This window comes from Pipistrellus kuhlii, unplaced genomic scaffold (assembly GCF_014108245.1).
Source record: "Pipistrellus kuhlii isolate mPipKuh1 unplaced genomic scaffold, mPipKuh1.p scaffold_m20_p_13, whole genome shotgun sequence".
NCBI lineage: Eukaryota > Metazoa > Chordata > Mammalia > Chiroptera > Vespertilionidae > Pipistrellus > Pipistrellus kuhlii.
In genome coordinates this window covers 48,537,063-48,556,679 of record NW_023425438.1, presented here as the reverse complement: position 1 = coordinate 48,556,679, position 19,617 = coordinate 48,537,063, and the positions used below count along the sequence as shown (strand labels likewise).

The window sequence follows — 19,617 nt, the reverse complement described above, 5'->3', positions numbered from 1 at the left end:
TTGCACTGAATATCCTTTTATTGAAAAACAGAAAATGAGGGATGGGAGGAAGGCAGCTCTGCTGGGCAGGGATGTTTCCATGCACTTGGTGGCCAGCAGTCCGTGAGGAGTGGGCTTCCAGATACCCGACCAGGCTCCCGTGCCCCCATTTATTCCTCTTCTTCATCAGATCCAGGAAGTCAATCACCACATGGGAACAATTTCATTTTTCAGTGATATTTATTTCAGAATTATTGAAGCAGTGTGATCTTACTTCTCATTCACAAATATTCCTATAAAAATAATCTGAGCTTATTGAGCCTAGTGAAAGGTTTTGATACAAAGATAGCACACTCATCCAAATGGCATGGGCTCCTTAGATATTGCAAACTGGGCCCTTTCACAGGAACAGCTGCTTCCTGGCCTCTTGAGTGAAATTAAATAGATGAACCCATAATAAATAAATAAACAGATAATTTAAGTGGTTGCTTGTTGGAAGCTGGGTGCAAAGGACAGAGGGATTCTGTGAACCGAATGTGCAGTGGTTTCTGCCTGGCTGGTGTTGGATGAGCAGAGAGGAGAGAGGATTGGCCCTGGAAGGAGGGGACTGCTTCTCCCTAATTAATGTGGGGAAAGCAGCTGGGCATTGACTAGGCCACAGTGAAGCACAGCCCCCGCCATGTTCAAACCCTTCTGCACCCTTTCTGCAGCCCTCGCGGTGACTTAGCACAGGTGGGTGCCCTGGGTATGGGTCTCTTCAGCGAGTCAGGATTTCCATGGTGAAGTCAGTTATATCCCGGCCACCTTTCGTACTTCCCAGGAAGACGGGCATCTGTTCCTCTTGTGAGGTGCTGATGTACCAGTTGGGGTACAGGGCAGACTCAAATTCTACCTTGTCCCTGATTTCTTTCTTGTTGAAGATAAACCGCCTGTCTATCTTCTTCTTAGACTGACCTTGGGGGTCAAATGTCTGCAGCGAAACAGAAAGGAAGAATTTCTGAGAGGGAAGGAACAGTGAGACTCTGGTGAGACCATCCTCTGGGTCAGTGAGAGAGGAGACTGAAGAGCCAGGACCAGGATCCAAGTGCCCCAGGGATCTTCGTGACCCCAACTTTCCATGCAGTGACTGAAGGAGCTCTCAGCCTTTTCTAGAACTGAGTGTCAGATGGCAGGGAGCATAATATAGGTGGGCATTTTTTAAAAGTGAAAATTAGATTAAGGCTTCCAGGAATGCTTAGTTTCTAGGGATTTTTGCTGTGTTGTGTGTGTGTGTGTGTGTGTGTGTGTGTTAAATTAAAAATTTTAATGGCCTTGACTAAAATGATTTCAACTTGGAAAAGAAACTTCAGCTAAGCAGGCTGGAAAGTGGGAAGGATTGTGATGTTGGGAGTAGAGTGGAGATGACAACAGGTGACAGTTTTCTTGAATTGATTAATTTCCCAAGGTGTCATGTATCAAATGGAGCAGCCCTAACACTGCATTATCGTTGGGTGTTGACTGGGCATAATAACATCAGGGAAATGATTTAATTTTCTGCAGTGGAAGTGAAAGTTGCATGCATTTAGCAATTGCATATTTACAGTTCCGAAAAATTGTCAAGTAGGTCTGCCCCCAGGTTTTCAGAGGGCGGGGTGGGGAGGGAGAAGGTTGCCTTGGAAGTCAGCGATGGCTAAGAGTGCTTCAGAGGAGCTGAGAAGGGCTTTTGGCTTCTGGTGCTCACTCACCTCCAGCTGCAGGGTGGGCTTCTTGTCCTTCACCACACAAGACAGGTACAGGTTCTTTTCCTTGATGCCCAAGGCTACAGGTATCTTGTCGATATTCTCATCTCCTGGCACGAAGTTCATGCAGAACACCACTGGAGAAAGAAGAAGGGCCTTGTGTTCAAGGATGCACAGCAGGGCAGGGTTGGCCCAACCACTGGACCCCAAGCCCAAGGCTTGTCTAATTTAGTCTTCTCTGTGAGAACCTTCCTATGGATTCTCATGGGTTATAAGCAGGTTCAGTTGGTTGATTCTAGTTTTTCCCAGAGAAGGTCTGGGGACTTCCCAGAGCCTATTACAGTGGCAGTGAAGAATTAGGGGGTCTAATTTTTAAAAACTGAAGGAAGGAAGCCATCTTGTCATGTGGTGATGGGCCCATCTCATGAGAGAACAATTTGATCAACATGAAAGACAAGCAAAGAGGTTAAGCTGGGCTCTTGAAAGAAACCAGGCACAAATCTATTCCAAGATGCAGAGCAACAAGTGGGAAGAACTTGGGTGAGGAGAGGCTTAGCTGGGACAAGTGGCTTCAAGAACAGACTCTTATGTTAATTTTCCTTAGTTACAATGGTTTCACTTGGAGGCCCCAAGGTCATGCTCACAACCCAGTTCTAAAGAAACAGGATTGTTCTGGCCTGGCTGAGAGCAGGACACTTTCCCCAGGGGTGCCTCTCTCCAAAGCCAGCAGCCCTGGAAAGGAACACACTGCTCCTTACAGCAGCTCCTGTGGCCACATCCCTACACAAAGAGCTCAGCCACGGTGGCAGCTTGCCAGGCAGATCCTACAGCTAATGGGCTCCCCAGACTTGGAAGATTTGCCAATTATGGCAGAGAGATAAACAGTTCTGCTTATCAGTGAAATTTCCCTATAAGGGCCCATTATCTGGTGTTGGGTAGGAAGGCTGTTAGGGGGACAAGGGCAGGGGCAGAGATGGAAATGGAAGTGTACACACTATCTCTTCACCATTCTACTTTCAACATCAACCACAGGAAACAAGAATCCACAGGCAGTTAGTTCATGTCCATCCAAGTCCCCTTTCTAATGGAAGCACTGATGTTGTACTGTTGTTACATGACCTAGCTGGACCATGATCCTAGGTGTGCTTGAGCAGTCTAATTTCTTAGAGTTACCTCTCTTGCCAGAATATGAATGTTCTAAGAGAGTCAATCTGGTATCATTGCTGGACCCCCTCCACCCACACAACTCACATGTTTTTATAGCATGTTGTTTTCACTGATGTTGATAATTTGCCTTAATATTCTAGTATGTTGAAATGTGTATGACTAGCAACCTGCCAAGGTGCCAAGAGAGGAATCAAGGTTTCCCACTTACCTTCTTGGTTCACATTCTGTCCATTCAGGTGAAGAGCTTGCAGTTCATGTGGTCCAGCCAGCACCAGGGATTTTTGGTTTATGTCCTGGAGCCTGCAGCTCAGCGACTGTAGGGATGCATCACTCTGGTAACTGTCATCCCACAGGCAGTCGATGGATTCTGAAATGTGGAGCACATGCGTTATTTAGGTACAAAGCAAGCAGGGCAGGCCTGATGAGAGGCATTGGGCTTGTTGGAGGACACACACAGCTCAAGAAATTGTAACACAGTGGGGAGGAAGTTAGGACGAGAAAGAACATCGGATGTGGCACCTTAAGACATGGGTACAAGCTTCAGCACTGTTGCTTGCTATGGATGAGCAATAGAGTGACTTAAGAAAAATAGTGATCCAATAATACTAGGCCACCAAGGGCACGAGATGTGCAGGAGATAATGTAAAAGGAAGCACTCTAAGAATAATGGACGGATTTGAAAATGTGAGTAGTTATCAAGGTCTTATTTTGAGAATAGTTTCAACTAAGATGATCAATTTGGTGTCTAGGCTTCTCTGTTTTCCTCCCACTGAGGAGTCTGATATTGTAAAAGGCAGTGATGAAGGAATGTTCAAAGAGTTTATCTGAACCAAGAATTTGAGGAGATGCCCAGAAGCAAGATCTCAACAGATTGAGAAAGTGTTCCAGGATAATGACAGTATGGCAGCTCCTTCTGTACACATTAAAATCAAAGGGCCTTTCAAGTTTCCCCTTTTATGGTAATTTATTTATTTTCCTAAGGTATTGGTAAGAAGAAGGAGAAATGCCCTCTTAGCAACCTCAGAGCAGCCCTTTGCTTGCATCTGTTTCTCTTCTTTTTCTAAATCCCATTTTAGTTATTTACAATCTTTCTTAAGGTGCCCTGGGTTTCTACCATTGAAGCACACCCCTTCCCCTATTAAGAAGGCCTTTGGTGAGGTCTGGCCTGATTGCTTAGTTGCTGGAGCTATATATTCACAATTTTAGTAGCTTTACTGCTTTTTGAATAGTTTTAGATAATTGATCAGCCAAATTACTATTTTAATATGTTGTAATAGTTAAATCAAGGTCCTTTGTTAACCCTTCAGAGTCTTGGAGGGGATCAGGGAGGTCTCTATTTAGATTCCTTAACTCTGTTCTAGTTCAAATGTATTCCATTGCTGGTTTCCCATGCCTACACTGGCTTTCCCAAAAGGGAGCTGCCAATATTTCTGGTTTTCTCAGTTTATTCTAATCTTGCTTTCTATTCTCAGTTTCCTGTAGGCCATTAGGGAGTAGTGGTGGAGATATAGGGGCAAGAGAAGAGAGAGGAAGAAAGGAGGGCAAGTCCATGCAAGTAAGCTCGGAAAGCAGAAGACAGAGTGGAGCAGCTTGAGACAAATGCCATGTGATTTCACTTATTGTAGAATCTAAAAAACAAAATAAATGAGCAAACAGAAATACAGGTACAGTGAACAAACTGATGGTTGCCAGATAGGAGGGAGTTTGGGGAAATGGGTGAAAAAAAATGAAGGGATTAAGACATACAAATTGCCAGGTATAAAAATATCCACAAGGATGTAAAGTATAGCATAGGGGATTGTTAATAGTATTAATATAACTATGTATGGTGTCAGATGGGTACTAGACTTATGGGGGATCACCATATAAGGTATTTAAATGTCTAATTGCTATAATGTACACCTGAAACTAACCTAATTTTTTATGCCAGTTATAATTGAAAAATAAATTTTAGCCGTAGCTGGTTTGGTTCAATGGATAGAATGTTGGCCTGTGGACTTAGGGGTCCTAGGTTCAATTCCAGTCAAGAGCACATGCCCAGGTTGTAGACTCAATCCCCAGAAAGGGAGATAGGAGAGAGATCAATGTGAGAGAGACACATGGATTGGTTGCCTCCTGTATATCCTTCCCAACTGTGCTCAGGGATCAAACCTACAACCCAGGTACATGCCCTTGACTGGGACTCAAACCCACAACCCTCTGGTCTGCATGCTGAAACTCTAACTACTGAACCACAATGGCCAGGGCAGGAGTAGTTTTGAGCTTATTTTATGCATTAGAATCAAAGGAGAAAATGTGGGGACCATTACATTGGTGGTAGATGCAGGAGGCAGGAGAAAGCAGAGCAGGATATCTTTGGGATTAGATAAAAACAAAATGGAGAGACACACACTTTCTTTATCTTGGTGGCTACGGGACAGTTAATAATTACAGTTTGCAGGACATAGAGACAGAGAAATGGTATGTGGGAACAAGAAGACAACAAGGGGGCCTGTGGTCTCCTGCTTTGGTGTCTATAGTTGTGCCCCTTGGGCATAGGGAAAGAAAATCACTCTGACATTTCAAAAGTGTGCTCTCCTAAGAAGCATCAGAACAATGGACAGGGTTCCTTAAGGCAAAGAGTGACATTTGCGAAGGAAGCTACAAGCTTGGAACTTTATGGCCCACATGACCGCCCAGTTGGCAATTTGTAATCAGACCATCCTGGGGGGTTCCTCTGGGTTACCAAGCTTCCCAGGCCTGCATGTGGCTTGAGCTTCTCAGGTCTACTATGTCACCCTTTTCATTCACAGAGTGTCAGCTCTGGGGGAGTTTAATTAATTGTTAAGTTATGGACACAGAGAAGGAAGTGACAGAGATCTGTCTGTCCTTAGCTCTCAGAAGTACCTTCTTTAAAGATGAAGAAGAAGAGGCTCCGCAGGTCGTCATCCTGGAGGTCCTGGGGGAAGACCATAGGCACTTTCCTCAGCTTCTCCATCGCAATGACGACTGACACAGCCCGCCTGAAACTCGCGTTGTAGAGCTGGTGGGAGACTTTCAGCTGGATGCCCCCATCTCCCAGAGGGATGAGGTCCAGGTCTTGGAAGGAGCACTGTGGGAAGACCAGGGAAGGGAGCGTGTTGAGGTAGCTGGGCTAGAGAACCGTGTTGTCATCAGAGTGGTGGGAGGACCCATAACCGAGCTTCTATGGAAAGACTGCCATCTCTCTAAAGTCCACAGAGGGCAGGTGACTCACCCAAGGGCACCTGGCAGGTTAGAGGTCAGAATGTGGGCTTTTTGATGCCAAATGTGGCATTCTTTTTAATAAATTTTGTTCGTACCTTGTGTATCTTTTGCATAGCTGCTCCACTAACCATAAGTTTCTACCTTTTTACGTTACACCTTTTTGAATCCTTAATACTCTAACACTATGCATTAAAATTTTTATGTCAGTGGTGATTATAATATTTTCTATACATCTATGCTCATTCATCAAGTTTTTAATTATTTTTTTATTTTCCAGGATGCTGTTTTATAAGCATTCTGCAAATATGTTAAAAGTGGTGGCTATTTGTAAAGGATGTGACCATTTTGCCGTTATTTTAGAAACTGTGTAACTGTGATAAGGCTTACTGAGGTTGTCCTAAGGTGTGACAGTGGTATAAAAGCTTGAAAGCCAGTTGAGAGACCTTTAATGGCACAGAGGAATGCTGACTGTGCAACCTGTGACTGACAGTCAGGTGGTTGGGAGAGGCAAAAAGCCAGAGGGAGAAGCCATGCTCTACTCTGGGCGAGACTGAACCAGTTATGCTGGTTTTGAAACATTTCAGGAGAGACCCAAAATGGTGAAATGACTTGTCTAAGATCAGATAGCAAATGAGTGATTTTCTTTCAACTCCCAATTCATCATTTTGGTCATATCATCTACATCTTGTCACTAACTTCACTCCAGAAAGCAAAAAACTCTTCCACCTCAAAGGGGGGCAACATGTTAACTCTCAAGGTTATCTCCTCTGAGTCTCAGAACTTGGCTCCAGGGAGTATGCAGGTTGAGCCCCTCTCCTAAAAGGAAAATCAAATTTGTGTTGAAGCCACTTGAAGCCTTGGCTGTCTTTCTGACATCACACAGCGAACCTATCACCACTGTCATGGCCCAGGCCCTCTGCAAGCATGGTGCCATCACCATGCCTTAGATGGTGTGGTGTGGGAGCCGCACAGTGGCTAGGTCAGCATAGCCTGCACCGGTCTCCTTGGGAGACATGACAGTCATTCTATCACAAAATACCACAGGGTCAAGGTGTCCCAAACCCTTTTCCTTGAGCATTTCCCAGCTCAAAGCCCCTCCATGGGTTGAATCTAAGCTCCTGGTCTTACCTTAGTCTGTTGTGGGCCATCAGTCTCAAAGAACAGATCATTCTCCTTGTCACTGTAATAAAATCAGAGACACTGCTCAATTATGTCTCCCAGACAAGTTTATTTTTCCTTCCTGCAAACCGTCATTACTGTTCATAGAAAACTACAAGCAGCATATCCCTATGGCTGCTGAAAGCTGGCAAGTCCCTTGGGGATATGCATGGGACTTCCAGGGGCAGGACAGGTGTAGGTGCTCCTTGAGGGATCCTGGGGCCTAATGCCCAGGCCCTCAAATATGAGCCTTCCCTCCAACTGAAGCCAGACTTTACCCTGTGCTGCCCTCCTGCCTTCTGCAGGAAGCTTGGCAACAGCATAGTGATGCCCATGGGTCCCAAGGCTGGATTTGTTGGGGGAAATCAACATTTAAACCAGGCTAATTGAAACCCTGCTTGCCACTGAAAGGTGCAGTGTGGGGACAAATCTGGTCTCCACACACAGAGAGCACTTCTCTCTTAAACGAGGAATCCTGCTACACCAATGGTCTCAGTCTCCCCACTGACCTGTAGTAAGCCATCATTTCACTGGTGAGTTCAGTCACTGCTGCCGTGGCTGCTTCAGAAACCTGTGTGAAGAGGGGGAAATGAGAGGCACTTGCCATGCCCCGCCTGTAGGTGAGTTTCCCTCAACACCTAGTACATGAACAGCAGTCAAGGAAACAATATTTGAGTGAATGGACACATGTATGAAAGAACCTTCCTTTGGGCCCAGAGGGAAACATTTGCTAAACCAAACCCGAATCAGGAGCCCATCTGTTAGGAGCAGGGGCTTTGACCATGACCTCTCAGGGGTCAGCTGCTATAAGCAATATTCACTTCCAGAATACTTCAAAAACCATAGCATGACAGTACACCTGGCATTTGTGCAAAAATCCCAGCCCTCAGGCTGTGAAGGAGAGAGGGAGAGAAGACAGAGAGAAGCAGAGAGACATAGAGACCTCTTAGGACCTGATCATAAGAGTTGGTTAAAGTCATACCTGAGCAATGAAGACTGATGGAGAGAACAGAGTTCTGGACTAGCTCGTCTGGTCTTGGCGAGGAATGCCACCTGCCAATTTCTTCCTCAGTTTTATGGCCTACAAAAGCAGAAGTGCTGAGATGAGAAATTTCTTCTTTGGTTAACTGGTGTCACAATCAAGTTTAAAAAAGAGGATGATGGTAACTTCTGGGGAAGACAAACTGAACGAATTCTCCAGTCCACGGGAGGGCAAGTGGCCATGAGCTGAGACACATACCCACATGTGTCCTCATGCAAATAAACATTGTCTTCTACAACCATTATGCAGACTATGTCACTATTATTGCAGGATTTTCCTAGGTTAGATAATGTTTTAATTGGAATTTTGGTAGTTATTGTGATGAATCTGTAGATTGCTTTGGGTAGAATAAATATGTTAACAACATTAACTCTTCCAATCCATGAACATTGGATATCTTTTCATTTCTTTGTGTCTTTTTCAATTCCTCTCATCAATGTCTTATAGTTTTCAGGGTACAGCTCTTTCTCTTTATTGGTTAAATTTATCCCTATTTTGCTATTTTTGGTGTTATTGTCAATGGCATTGTTTTCTTTATTTCTCTTTCAGATATTTTGTTATTAGGATACAGAAATGCACCAGATCCCTGTGCAGTGCCTGCCTCAGGACAGCCCTCACATTTTAGAATATGAATGAGTAGCTGGCTCACAACCCGAGCATGGAGTCTAGGAAAAGGGCCCTCCTGACCCGCTTTGGCCCATCTGTATCATCGCACGCACCATAGCACTGAATTGAAACTTTGCTCACTCATGTCGTAGAGCAGGAGTCTGTAAATCTTTTGAAGCTGGGTCTATTACAGTGCCTGGTATGCAAACTCAGATAGTGAATGTGTGTTGCCTGAATGGGTGAGTGGGAAATTTGACCGTGTTTTCTCTCCAATAAGCATGCACCTACGATGTGCCAGCTGCTGTGCTTGCTCTGCACTGTCCAAGGGAGAGGGCCTCTGACTCACAGGCAGGAGAGCGAGGGATTCTACTGCGGGGCAAGAGCAGTCCAGTGGGCGAACTTGCCAAGCAGCCTTTTGGCTCCTTTAAAAAAATTATTGCTGAGAGTATTACAGATGTGCCCCAAACCTCCTTACCCTCCATTTGCCCCACGGAAGGCAAATTCTTTGGTTAATCTCTTCCTATCCCTTCCCCCATTCTCTGTGAGATTCATCAGTCTGTTCCAGGCTTCCATGCCTCCGGTTCTATTTTGTTTGTCAGGCTATTTTGATCATTAGATTCCATATAAAGTGAGATCATGTGATATTTGTTTTTCTCTGACTGGTTTATTTTGCTTAGCATAATACTCTCCAGGTTTCTCCATGCTGTCTCAAAGGGTAAGATTTCCTTCTTTTTTGGAGCTGCTTAGTATTCCATTATGTAAATGTACCACAGCTTTTTTATGTACCACTCATCTACTGATGGGCACTTGGGCTGTTTCCAGGTCTTAGCTATTGCAGCAAGCAACCTTTTGACTCTTAGCTTGGCTCCCAGTGACTTTATATCAGGAAGGCAGACACACAAATTCCATCTTTGGTAAGTAACATATTTCATGGGTATCTAATAGTTGCATTTTCAATGCATCAATTTATTGTGAGTTTCATAAGCAGTAGCCTATTCCCAACTCTGAGCCCTCATAAAATTGGGTGTTTGGTTCTGCAGACACCCCAGAGGCCTCATCTAGGGAGTTTGGTGAACTCTTGTTTTGATTCCATAGTATCCACTCTATAGAGTAACCACTGGTCCCCAAGTCTCCCCTTCCCTCAGAGTCTTTGTGTTGGAGTCAGCAGGATCTGTTGGTCTGGAAGCTGTGTGGGCTCTCCTGACAGAGAACACAAAGTGCTCTCAATCTGTAGATGTGATTAGAAGCTGAATGAAGGATGAAAGCCAGTGACAGGAACTGAGGTCTGCCAGGAACTGTAGTACCATGTTTGGGCTTGCGATAGAGGTAGGAAGCTCCAATCTACTTCTCCATCTCCTGGTGTCGAGGATATATGAGTCTCATCCTTTCTGCTCCAGGGAAATTTTGGAGTCATGGGGCAATGACCCTTGACGTTGTTATCTACAGTAGTCTCTATGCTTCATCCCAGCCTTGTAGCCTGCACGCAAAACCTGGCATCCTCCTGTCCCTCTCAGGAAGTGAAACATCTTGTGTCACGCAAGCAGCTTGCACAATACACCTATTAAATGTTGCCTCCACAAGGAGACCACTCAGGTCATAGCACTTCCTTCTAGTCTCCAGAGCAGAGAACATCTCACTACAGAGACAGTTGCCCTGGTGTGGGGGTTGGGGGAGCGATAATAATGTAGAAGGCGATGCAAACCCCAGGAAACAAAACCGGCAGAAGTGGGGGTAGGGAGTGGGCAATGTCAGGAGATTGTGGGGAGCTCCAGCTCTGGAGGAATCCTTCAGCTCTTGTATCTCTCAAGCCCTTGTCAGATGCACTTTATTCTCTACTCTCCAGCCCATTCCTCCAAGAGAGAAGACTGGCATTTGTTCAGAGCAGCAAGTGCCATGTTATCATCTTATGTCGGATCTTGGGCTCTTACCCTCTCTAATTAAGACTGGCCACACCCAAATGGTCTCCAATCATTTTGAACAAGAAGACAGACAAAAAGATCATGGCTAGTTTCTTACATTATCATGGGTGAATGGAATAATGTCTGTTCTTTGCCATGGGCCAGTCCTTTGGTGCTCATTCTTTTGCTCAGAATAGAACTAAGCCAGGCTGGTCCCCACCACTTCTCCAAATCCCATCTCATCCTTGGCACTGACACCCTTACATTGTTCTTAAGAGTCTGCCTGGCCTGCCACAATTTCTATGTTTTTGTTTTTTGTTTTTGTTTGCATCTGAAAGTATAAATGTCCTGTTATAGCCATGTCTGTCTTCATGACTACCTCTCTCCTTTGCTTTCTGCTTCGAGGATTGTTTGGGATTGGACAGTCTGATTTTTAATTGGAATCTCTGCTCTTCATCTTATAGCATCATCTCCTTGGGCCTGCATCCTCTTGCACCTGGGTCCTCTATCCCAGTCTAGAGCAAGGAGGGCTTAGCTACATGAGCAGGCAGCTGGGTCTGATGGGATGCATGCACTCCAGTGGCTTCTCCACCTCTGAGAGGCCAGTGAAACCTGTCCTTTTTTGGATCCAGCAACAAGGACCCTAGGGTGGGTGAGGTGGATGCCAAGACCCTCCTACTCTGTGTCTTTTCTCACATGAGACATTGTAAGAGTCTGCCACAAAAACAGGGTTCTGGTACACTTACATTAAGAGTCTGGAAATGTTACCCATAAAGGGCCATAGAAAAAAGGTGGCCACACAGGACCCAACTTTCATAAAAGGTTTTCACAATGAATGATGTTTGATAAGACAGTTCCAGAACAGATTTGTCACAGTTAGCCAATGCTGTTCACACCCTCAAAGTTATATATTAGACCTTGTAGTAATTTAAGAAATAGAAAAGGGCCAAAGAGTAAATATTTTAGGCTCTGCAGGCCATACAGTCTCTATTGCAACTGTTTAGGTCAGCCCTTGTCATGAGAATGCAGCCACAGGTGACACACAGATGGACAGCCTTAGCTGGGTTTGTCCTGCAGGTTATGGCATGCAGGCCCCCTACCACACTATTGTACTATACATTTTTCTTGGATACAAATTTAAAAACAATACTAAAACAAAACAAAACAAAGCAACGAAAAATCACCCATCTGTCCTTTACCGAGCACCTACTAAGTGCCAGCCACTCTTGTCTCATGATCTTATTTAGCCTTCACAGAAACCTTTAAGGTATATAGTATTGACCCATTTCACTTCTGGGGAAACTAAGGCTGGCAGAAGTGACTTATCTAACACCATACAACCAGTAAATACTGGATCCATGACTCAAACACGTTAGTTAAACCCAAGCCAAATGGTTTTAAAAATCACTTTTAATTGTTTGAGCATTTATTTTCTTGTGCTGTCCATGCTGCCCCTTCTCAAGCATCTGATTATTTTAAATGCCATCTGGTCGTCAGGTGTATGAATCTCGGTAGCTTTGCCTCTATATGCTTCCACTCTTCTCCCTGACCCTCCACCAGGCTGTGATGTGTGTGAACTTTCTTCTTTCTCCTCTCCGGGCTGCACTGGGACTTTCTAAACAAGGTTTTCAATTCTCTCTCTTCCCTTTTCTGAGTCTCTTCCTTATTCCTCTTTCCTTTCTCACCTGCTACTGGTAGCTCTGTCATGGATTTCCTTTGTCTTTTCCTTCCCCCCCAAGGCTTTGTTAGAGCGCTGTCCCCAAAATCCCTTTAGGGTTCTATCCCTGGAATTGTATCTGTTTTTATGATGCTAAAAATTTCTTCTCTCCTAAAATCTATGATAAAATGCTTTTCTCCTACACTGCCTGTTGTGTCTGATTCTAATAGTGGGTTGTTACATCACCCAAAGGTGATTTGGCCATTTCCTTCCAGGATGAGGCTAATTTCACTTCTCTAGTTGCTTCCTCCTTATTGGCTGGCACTGGGTCTTCTATCTTCTGGAAGAAGAAGTTCTCACAAGGCTCCTCAGATTTGCTGGGCATGTTGTCAAGTCTGGGACCCAAACTCTCCTTAGCCATTTCTGCAAACTGCTGAGCAATGTGGAATGAGGAAACATCTCTTCTCCCCCTTCCCAGGGCCTATACAATTTCAGCCCAAACTTCAGTACAATGAAAAGATATTCCAGAATTCACCTATGCCTGACTTGAGTTCCGTTTTCTCTCTGACATTAGAGATTTGGAAAATCTTCCAACACTTAATAATGAATCTATGAGGCAGAGGCACAGGACCTGTTTCAAAATAGGTTTTCCCCAAGGAGGGACACTTGGTATGGTAGTTCCAGAGCTCTCTGTCACCCATAGAATAGAACCAGTGACCTCTGGGTACATGGGTTGGTGCTCAACCACTGAACCACACTGGCTGGCCTCCTAGGAGACACTTTTCAAGAATCAAGGCTAGCGTAGGATTCATACTCACCTTGCCCTGGGAAAGAGAACTTGGCTCCAACTTCCTTTAAGTTCTAGTCAGGAAGAGAGCAATCCTGCAGGTGGACAATGAACTAGGACCTTTCACCTGAGTTTGTCCCAGACAACATGTCTCCTGGCTGGTCCACAGGAAGCAGCTCTGATGTCACTGTGGGGACACATCTGACCTTCCTCACTGCTCTCTAGGTTCCTGGAGGTTGTAAGCCTCCTTCCTGAATCACTGGGCACACAGACCCAGTTATCATTGGATGCAGGATTCTGGTAAGCACTCAGTGGGTGAATCAGAAAGAAGGAGTTGGGGACCAGATGGAGCTCTATCCCACTTGCTCTAGAAGCCACTCACCTGACCTGATGTCCTTATGTTTAAAATGAGGACAGCAGACCTATCTCTCAGGCTTGTTATGAACAAGGCCCCATAAGTGAAAGCATCTAACAGAGAAGGACCAGGGCTGATATGCAGGACATAGTGGTTTGCCAGCCTCCCTTCTCCTTATTTCACTGGATTTCACTCGAATCTGCTGGGTGGGAGTGAGCATGTGTAGTGGAAATTGGGTGTTGCCCTGGGGCTGCAGTGAGGTGGGAACTCTACCCCTGTGCATCACTGTCCCTTTGTCTCATTGGTTCCCTGAGGTCTGTGTCCACACGGAGATCCTCAGGGGTTCATCACACAGGGGCTTCCTGAGTTTTTCAGCTTCCTGAACAATTTAGCATCATCTATTCCACAGGATAATTTCAGTACAGTTAGGAAGTCAAAGATAAGTTAAACATAGATACTTCTCTTCAGGGAGCTTATCTTGACCACAAAGAATTCCTATTAGGGGCTGAAAAGAGGCCAGTGCCTCTTGGGAAGGCTCCACTTGGGCAATCGTGCACACAGACATCCTCCTCTTGACCACAGCCTTCCTGCCTCCTCCCTTTTATTCTCTCAAAGCACCAGTTCTTCCCCCTTCCCAGGGCCTCCTCCCCACAGACCTTTCCTTTCCACCTGCCCTCTGTTTTGGCTCTCTTGTCCATTCTGTTTGGTTCTATGCTCCATTCTTCAGCCATTTCTCCTGGTCTTCTCACTTTCTCTTCACAGCTCTCACTAGACAACACTCAGGCCAGGTGGTGGCGATGGCCTGCTTCCTCTGCATCTCTGTTGGGGCTGTGAAGGACTGTTGGGGAAACCTAGCCTCACAGATGACTGCCACCTTGATGCACTGCCACCCTCTGGACTCCCACACTGCCCCACAGTGCTACAGAGCTTTCCTAGTCTGCTGTCCACAGCAGTGATTTCCAATGCTCACCACTCAACTCTTGGCCCCAATTGTCCCTCACTCTCATCTCAGGAAAATAGCCCCTGTCATATGGGAGGGCCTCAGCATTTCCCACTGCATTCTGGCCACCCCACCCAGCAGTTCTCCTATTGCTGGAGGGTAAAGGCTCCTCATACTTGGTGGGCTCGTCTGTTCACCCAAGCCCTAAACCTCCTGACCCACCATTGCATAATAAAGAATCAATCTGGCCATTGTCAATGATTCTGGCAGGAAGCTTCTGAAACCCCTGAAATTTCCTCAGTGACATATATATGACTAGATATATGACAGATATATGACTGACACTGGTAGGGTCCCTAGATAGTTTAGGATGGTGGTCGGTTTCCAGATAGACTAGTCACATGGTTAGAGGATTGGGGCTTTAAGTCGCAGGATACCAAGCCTTCCTCCTGCCTCCTGAAAGGAAGGGGACTGGAGACTGAATTTGATCACATGACCAATGATTTAATCAAACATACTCACATAATTACATCCCCTTAAGCTCTGAAGTTTGGAGGAGCTTTCTGGTTGCTACTGGAAGGCATCACCTCCTATGTATCTCATCAGGTTTTCCTGATTTGTATCAATGATGATAATAATAATAATAATAGTAGCAATAACAACAACAATAATAATAGCACTTTTCTGAGTTCTGTGAACCTTTTTTAATGAATTACCAAATTTGAGAGGGTCATGAGAACCTCTAAATTTACGGCCAATTGAAAGTGAGGATGGCCTAGGACTCCTGCAGTGGGACTGGCATCTGAGGCAAGGATAGTCTTGGGGCCATGCCTTTCACTTGTGGGGTTTGCACTAACTTTGGGTGGTTATGGCTACAGTTGAAGTGCACCAAGTGGAAGTGAAATGAAATACTATCTTCTCAAGGATTTTGCTCTTTTGGTCTCTCTCTCTCTTTCTCTCTCTCTCTCTCTCTCTCTCTCTCTCTCTCTCTCTCTCTCTCTCTCTCCCCCTCCATCTCTATCTCTATCTCCATCTCTATCTCTATCATCTCTGTCTCTATCTATCTCTCTCCTACTGATTTCTTCTCCCCAGATCTAGTCAAGTCTTGCTTATCTAAACCAAAACAAGGAAGATAACATTGTTATCTATCTACTTATTTGTTTCTCTTGGAAGAATGCTTTCACTTGTTTCTACTGCCACTTGTCATCCCTCAATGGTTTTGCTTCCTCCCAACACTTGATTGAAACTTCCCCGTGGGTCATTTTCAGCCATGTGTTTTGTTTTTTGTTTTTTAAACCTTGGCTTCTCAGCAGTATTTCACACTATTGACCACTTTCTTTTCTTCTTTCTCAATCCCCTCTAGCACCACCTTCTGCAGTACTCTACTGGTTTTCTTATGGCCACTCCTTCTCAGTTTCCTCTACAGTCTCTATACACCCCTTACTATTCCAGAAGTTGCCTATGTGCACTCCTCCACTCCTCTTTGATTCCTAGCCCATGGAAGTCATCTCAAAACCTTCTCACTCTCCACTCTGCCCCACAGCTAATCAGCCACTCCATGTGGCTCCTTCTCCCTCCCAAATACCTCTTGTCTCTGCACTTCTGCTCTCTGCCTCTGCTGCTCCCTAATGCAGAGGCAGTCCAGGCTCCTCCTCAACTCCCCCTGTTCTCCACCCTCAGCCTCATGCAAGCCTCTGTGGTAAAGCCACAGCTACCTACCTGGCTTGTGGCTGGTGCCAGTGACTTTCTTTTGAATGAATGAATGAATGAATACTTGAATGAGTATTATGTCTTTGTTTAAGTTAAGCTCTTGGACACAATTCCCTCCTGACCCATCCCTTACACACTCCTCTCTTTGGCCTTGACTATGTCACACTCACCTTCCCTCTTTCTGTAACACCCACACCTTTCTTGGGCCCAGTAACTATTACTCATCCCTTACATCTCAGCTTTTATGGACCTTTTTCTGTTCCACCAATTTATGTTTCTAGTTACTTCCGGCCCCATCAACTATATACTCATTATATTTTGTTCCAATTGTTTGCAATGCCAATAACACACTGGCTATCAGTATTTCAGTACCTCCCTCATCCACATTCTTGGTGAGACTTTATATAGCCAGACTTTTAAAGCTTTGACAATATATTTGGTGTAAAATGCATCTGATTGTGAATTAATTTCCATTTCTCTCATTTTTAATGAAGTTGAACATCTTTTTAGATGGTTTTACTCTTTCTATGAAACTCTTTCCTGCTGGATTTTTTTCTTTTTAAATTATATTTTTATTTATTTCAGAGAAGAAGGACAAGGGAAAGATAGAAACATTTATGATGAGAATCATTGATTGGCTGCTTCCTCCACACCCCTTACTGAGGATCAAGACCGAAACCTGGGCATGTGCCCTGACTGAGAATTGAACCATAACCTCCTGGTTCATAAGCTGATGCACAACCACCTGAGAGATACTGACTGGGCTGGTTTTTTCCCCCCCCATATTTATTTGCAGGATTTCTTTATATATCATGAATATCAATGATTTGTGAAATATATATATCACAAATATTATATTCCAGTTTGTGGCTTGTCTTTTTTAGTTTTTAATGGGATCTTCTAATAAAAAATTAATTTTGAAAATGAAGTCAACTTGATCAGTGTTCCTTTTGTGGTTTATGCCTTTGATGTTGTGTTTAAGAAATATCTCTCTGCCCCAAAACACAGAGATATTCTCCTACATTTTGTCCTAAAGTTTTGCTTTTCTATCTGTGCCTTTAATTGCCTGACTTTTTTGTTGGAGAGCAAGTACACGAGGTCTGGAGCATCAGTCTTTTTTCTTTTTGTCTGTTTATTTGTTTTTGTTAATTCTCATCTGAGGATATTTTTCCATTGATTTTTTTTAGAGAGAGTGGAAGGGAGAGGGAGAGACACAGAGAGAGAAACATCTATGTGAGAGAGGCATATTGATTGGTTGTGTTCCACATGCATCCTGAGCAGGGCTGGAGATAGAACCTGCAACTGAAGTACATGCCCTTGACTGGAATGGAACCCAGGACCCTTCAGTTCTTGGCCTATGCTCTATACACTGAGCCAAACTGGCTAGTGTGCATCAGTTTTGTTTCATGTTGACCCCAGACCCTGTGTGGTGATGGGCACCCAATAAAGGGTCAGTGACTTACTAAGTGAACGATTGAGTGATTGAAAGTAGAAACAAAGTGAAATGGATTTCAGAGAAAGCCAGAACATTTGTGAAAGGTGAAGGAGGAGATAAAGTAGGACTGTGATTCTCAATCTTGGGTCCAACCTGGAACCCTCTGGGAAGCATTAACATGTGCTATGGGGGCTCCAGTCCAAGAAGTTCTCCATGACTGGCCTGAGGCATGGTCTGGGCATCAGGCGACCCCATTGTAGAGTCAGGGATGACAGCCACTGGGATTGGAGGTAACATAATGCAGTGATCAAGGATCAACAAACTTGGGCTTGAATTTCAGCCTTGTCACTGTCCAGCTGTGTGCTCTTGCCTCTCTGCTCACCTAGGAAGTGGGTATATTAACACCTGCCAGCCTCCGTGACTATGGGAGTTAGAAAAGATAAACGTGTTCCTGGAATAAAGGGTGTTCTTAATCCCTTGTAGTATGTTAATTTTTCCTTTTTTGAGGAGAAGGTGACATTTGAGCCAGACCTTGATGACTGGTTCAGACATCACCAAACATGTAGTGATTGGGAGAGAAGCACAGTTCAGGTGGAGGGAATACAGTGGTTAATGGGGCAGTGAGAGAGCAGGGCTGCTAGCTCTGTAGACAAGGCAAAAAGAGGCTGGAGATGCGGGGAGGAAGGTGGCCATCCAGGTGCAACCCAACTTCTCAGGGTTCCCATGGACACTGTCCTCCAAAATGTCCAGCCAAGCCATAAGTGAGCAAGGGTTCTGGTCTCTCCCTCTCTCTTCCTCATTCCAAGAAAGACCAATGTCTGGTGTTTAGGAAGAGAGTCAAGGAAAAGGAAGTGAGCGTCAGGGGAGCAGAATGCGAGAGAGGAGGTCCATGCAGGCTGACAGAGGATGAGGCTTTAGGTCTCCATAGGTAGGGCTTGGAAGTAGGATGCATTTCATGAAAAATGGTGGGTAGGATGGGGCTGCCTTGTTCAGCTTCCTGAGGTGCCATGCCTTTCTTATGGTTTTTAAAAGCAACAGGGAAGGGTTTTAAATCTGGCTTCCAACTTCCTAGATTATCAATATAGCAACGATTGGAACAATAATTAGGTTCACAAGGGGTTGGCTAATAATCCCTATTTGGGATTGTACTCTTGGATGCACTTTTGGTACTGGAGATAACTTAGGAAGAGCTCCAGGTTCATATCTTTGACTGCTCACCTGGCATGGTCACCTGGCGGTCCCATAGGCATCTTCAGTTTAACATGTCCTGAATAGAATGATGGTTTCCCTGCCCCACCTGCCTCCCCTTGTGACCTCAGTTCTCACTAAATGGTCCAAGGTACTTAAGTAAAAATCTTAGTCTTGGTCATGGATTCCTTCCTGTGTCTATCCTGCCATAGTCCTCTCCCCATTTACCCAAAATAGCTCTGCCTTGGTGTTGCCAGCTCACTCCATCCCCCGAATCCCCGAGATCCACTGCCTGCTACCTAACACTCTCCATTAACTTCATGAAGCCCTAAATGTAACCCATACAACTGTTGAAGGCATGATTCTTCCTTCAACATTTTTGTATTTATGTGTGAAAACACACGTCTTTCTTCACTTGCCAACTAACAGACTTTATTTGTTGACAAAATTAGCTGATAGCATCAGCACTAAGATAATTGTTTTTGAACATGAAACTTACACCATTTGGAGCTATTCTTGGGAAAAGGTAGTTTAGTTTCCAAAACAAACAGATATTTGGGCTGTGGCCACAGAGCCTGATTCATGGGATTATATTTTTAGAAGGACCTCAGCATTGTCATTAAAGAGCTTTGACAGCTGCCTTGGGGAGTGTCTCCCCTTTTGGGGGTCACCTAGGTGTGAACGCTTGGCCTCAGCATCCTTGTTTATACATCATGAGCAATAATAAGGATCACAAGAGGTTGGCCGATAAT

At 44.7% G+C, this 19,617-nt stretch overlaps 1 protein-coding gene across 2 annotated transcripts; it reads right to left on the bottom strand.

Annotated features, from left to right (window-relative positions):
* Positions 1-204: 204 nt before the first annotated feature.
* Positions 205-8,347, bottom strand: IL1B (interleukin 1 beta). Of its 2 annotated transcripts, XM_036435983.2 has the most exons (7): positions 8,230-8,347; positions 7,757-7,818; positions 7,218-7,269; positions 5,751-5,955; positions 3,073-3,231; positions 1,704-1,834; positions 205-949 (listed from the first exon to the last, which is right to left on the bottom strand). In XM_036435983.2, the coding sequence occupies exons 2-7, from the start codon at positions 7,771-7,773 to the stop codon at positions 737-739; spliced, it is 777 nt and encodes a 258-aa protein (XP_036291876.1). In that variant the 5' UTR covers positions 7,774-7,818; positions 8,230-8,347; the 3' UTR covers positions 205-736. The 2 variants fall into 2 exon arrangements, with proteins under 2 accessions (XP_036291876.1, XP_036291875.1); XM_036435982.2 differs by lacking the exon at positions 8,230-8,347 and having other exon boundaries at positions 7,757-8,203.
* Positions 8,348-19,617: the final 11,270 nt, after the last annotated feature.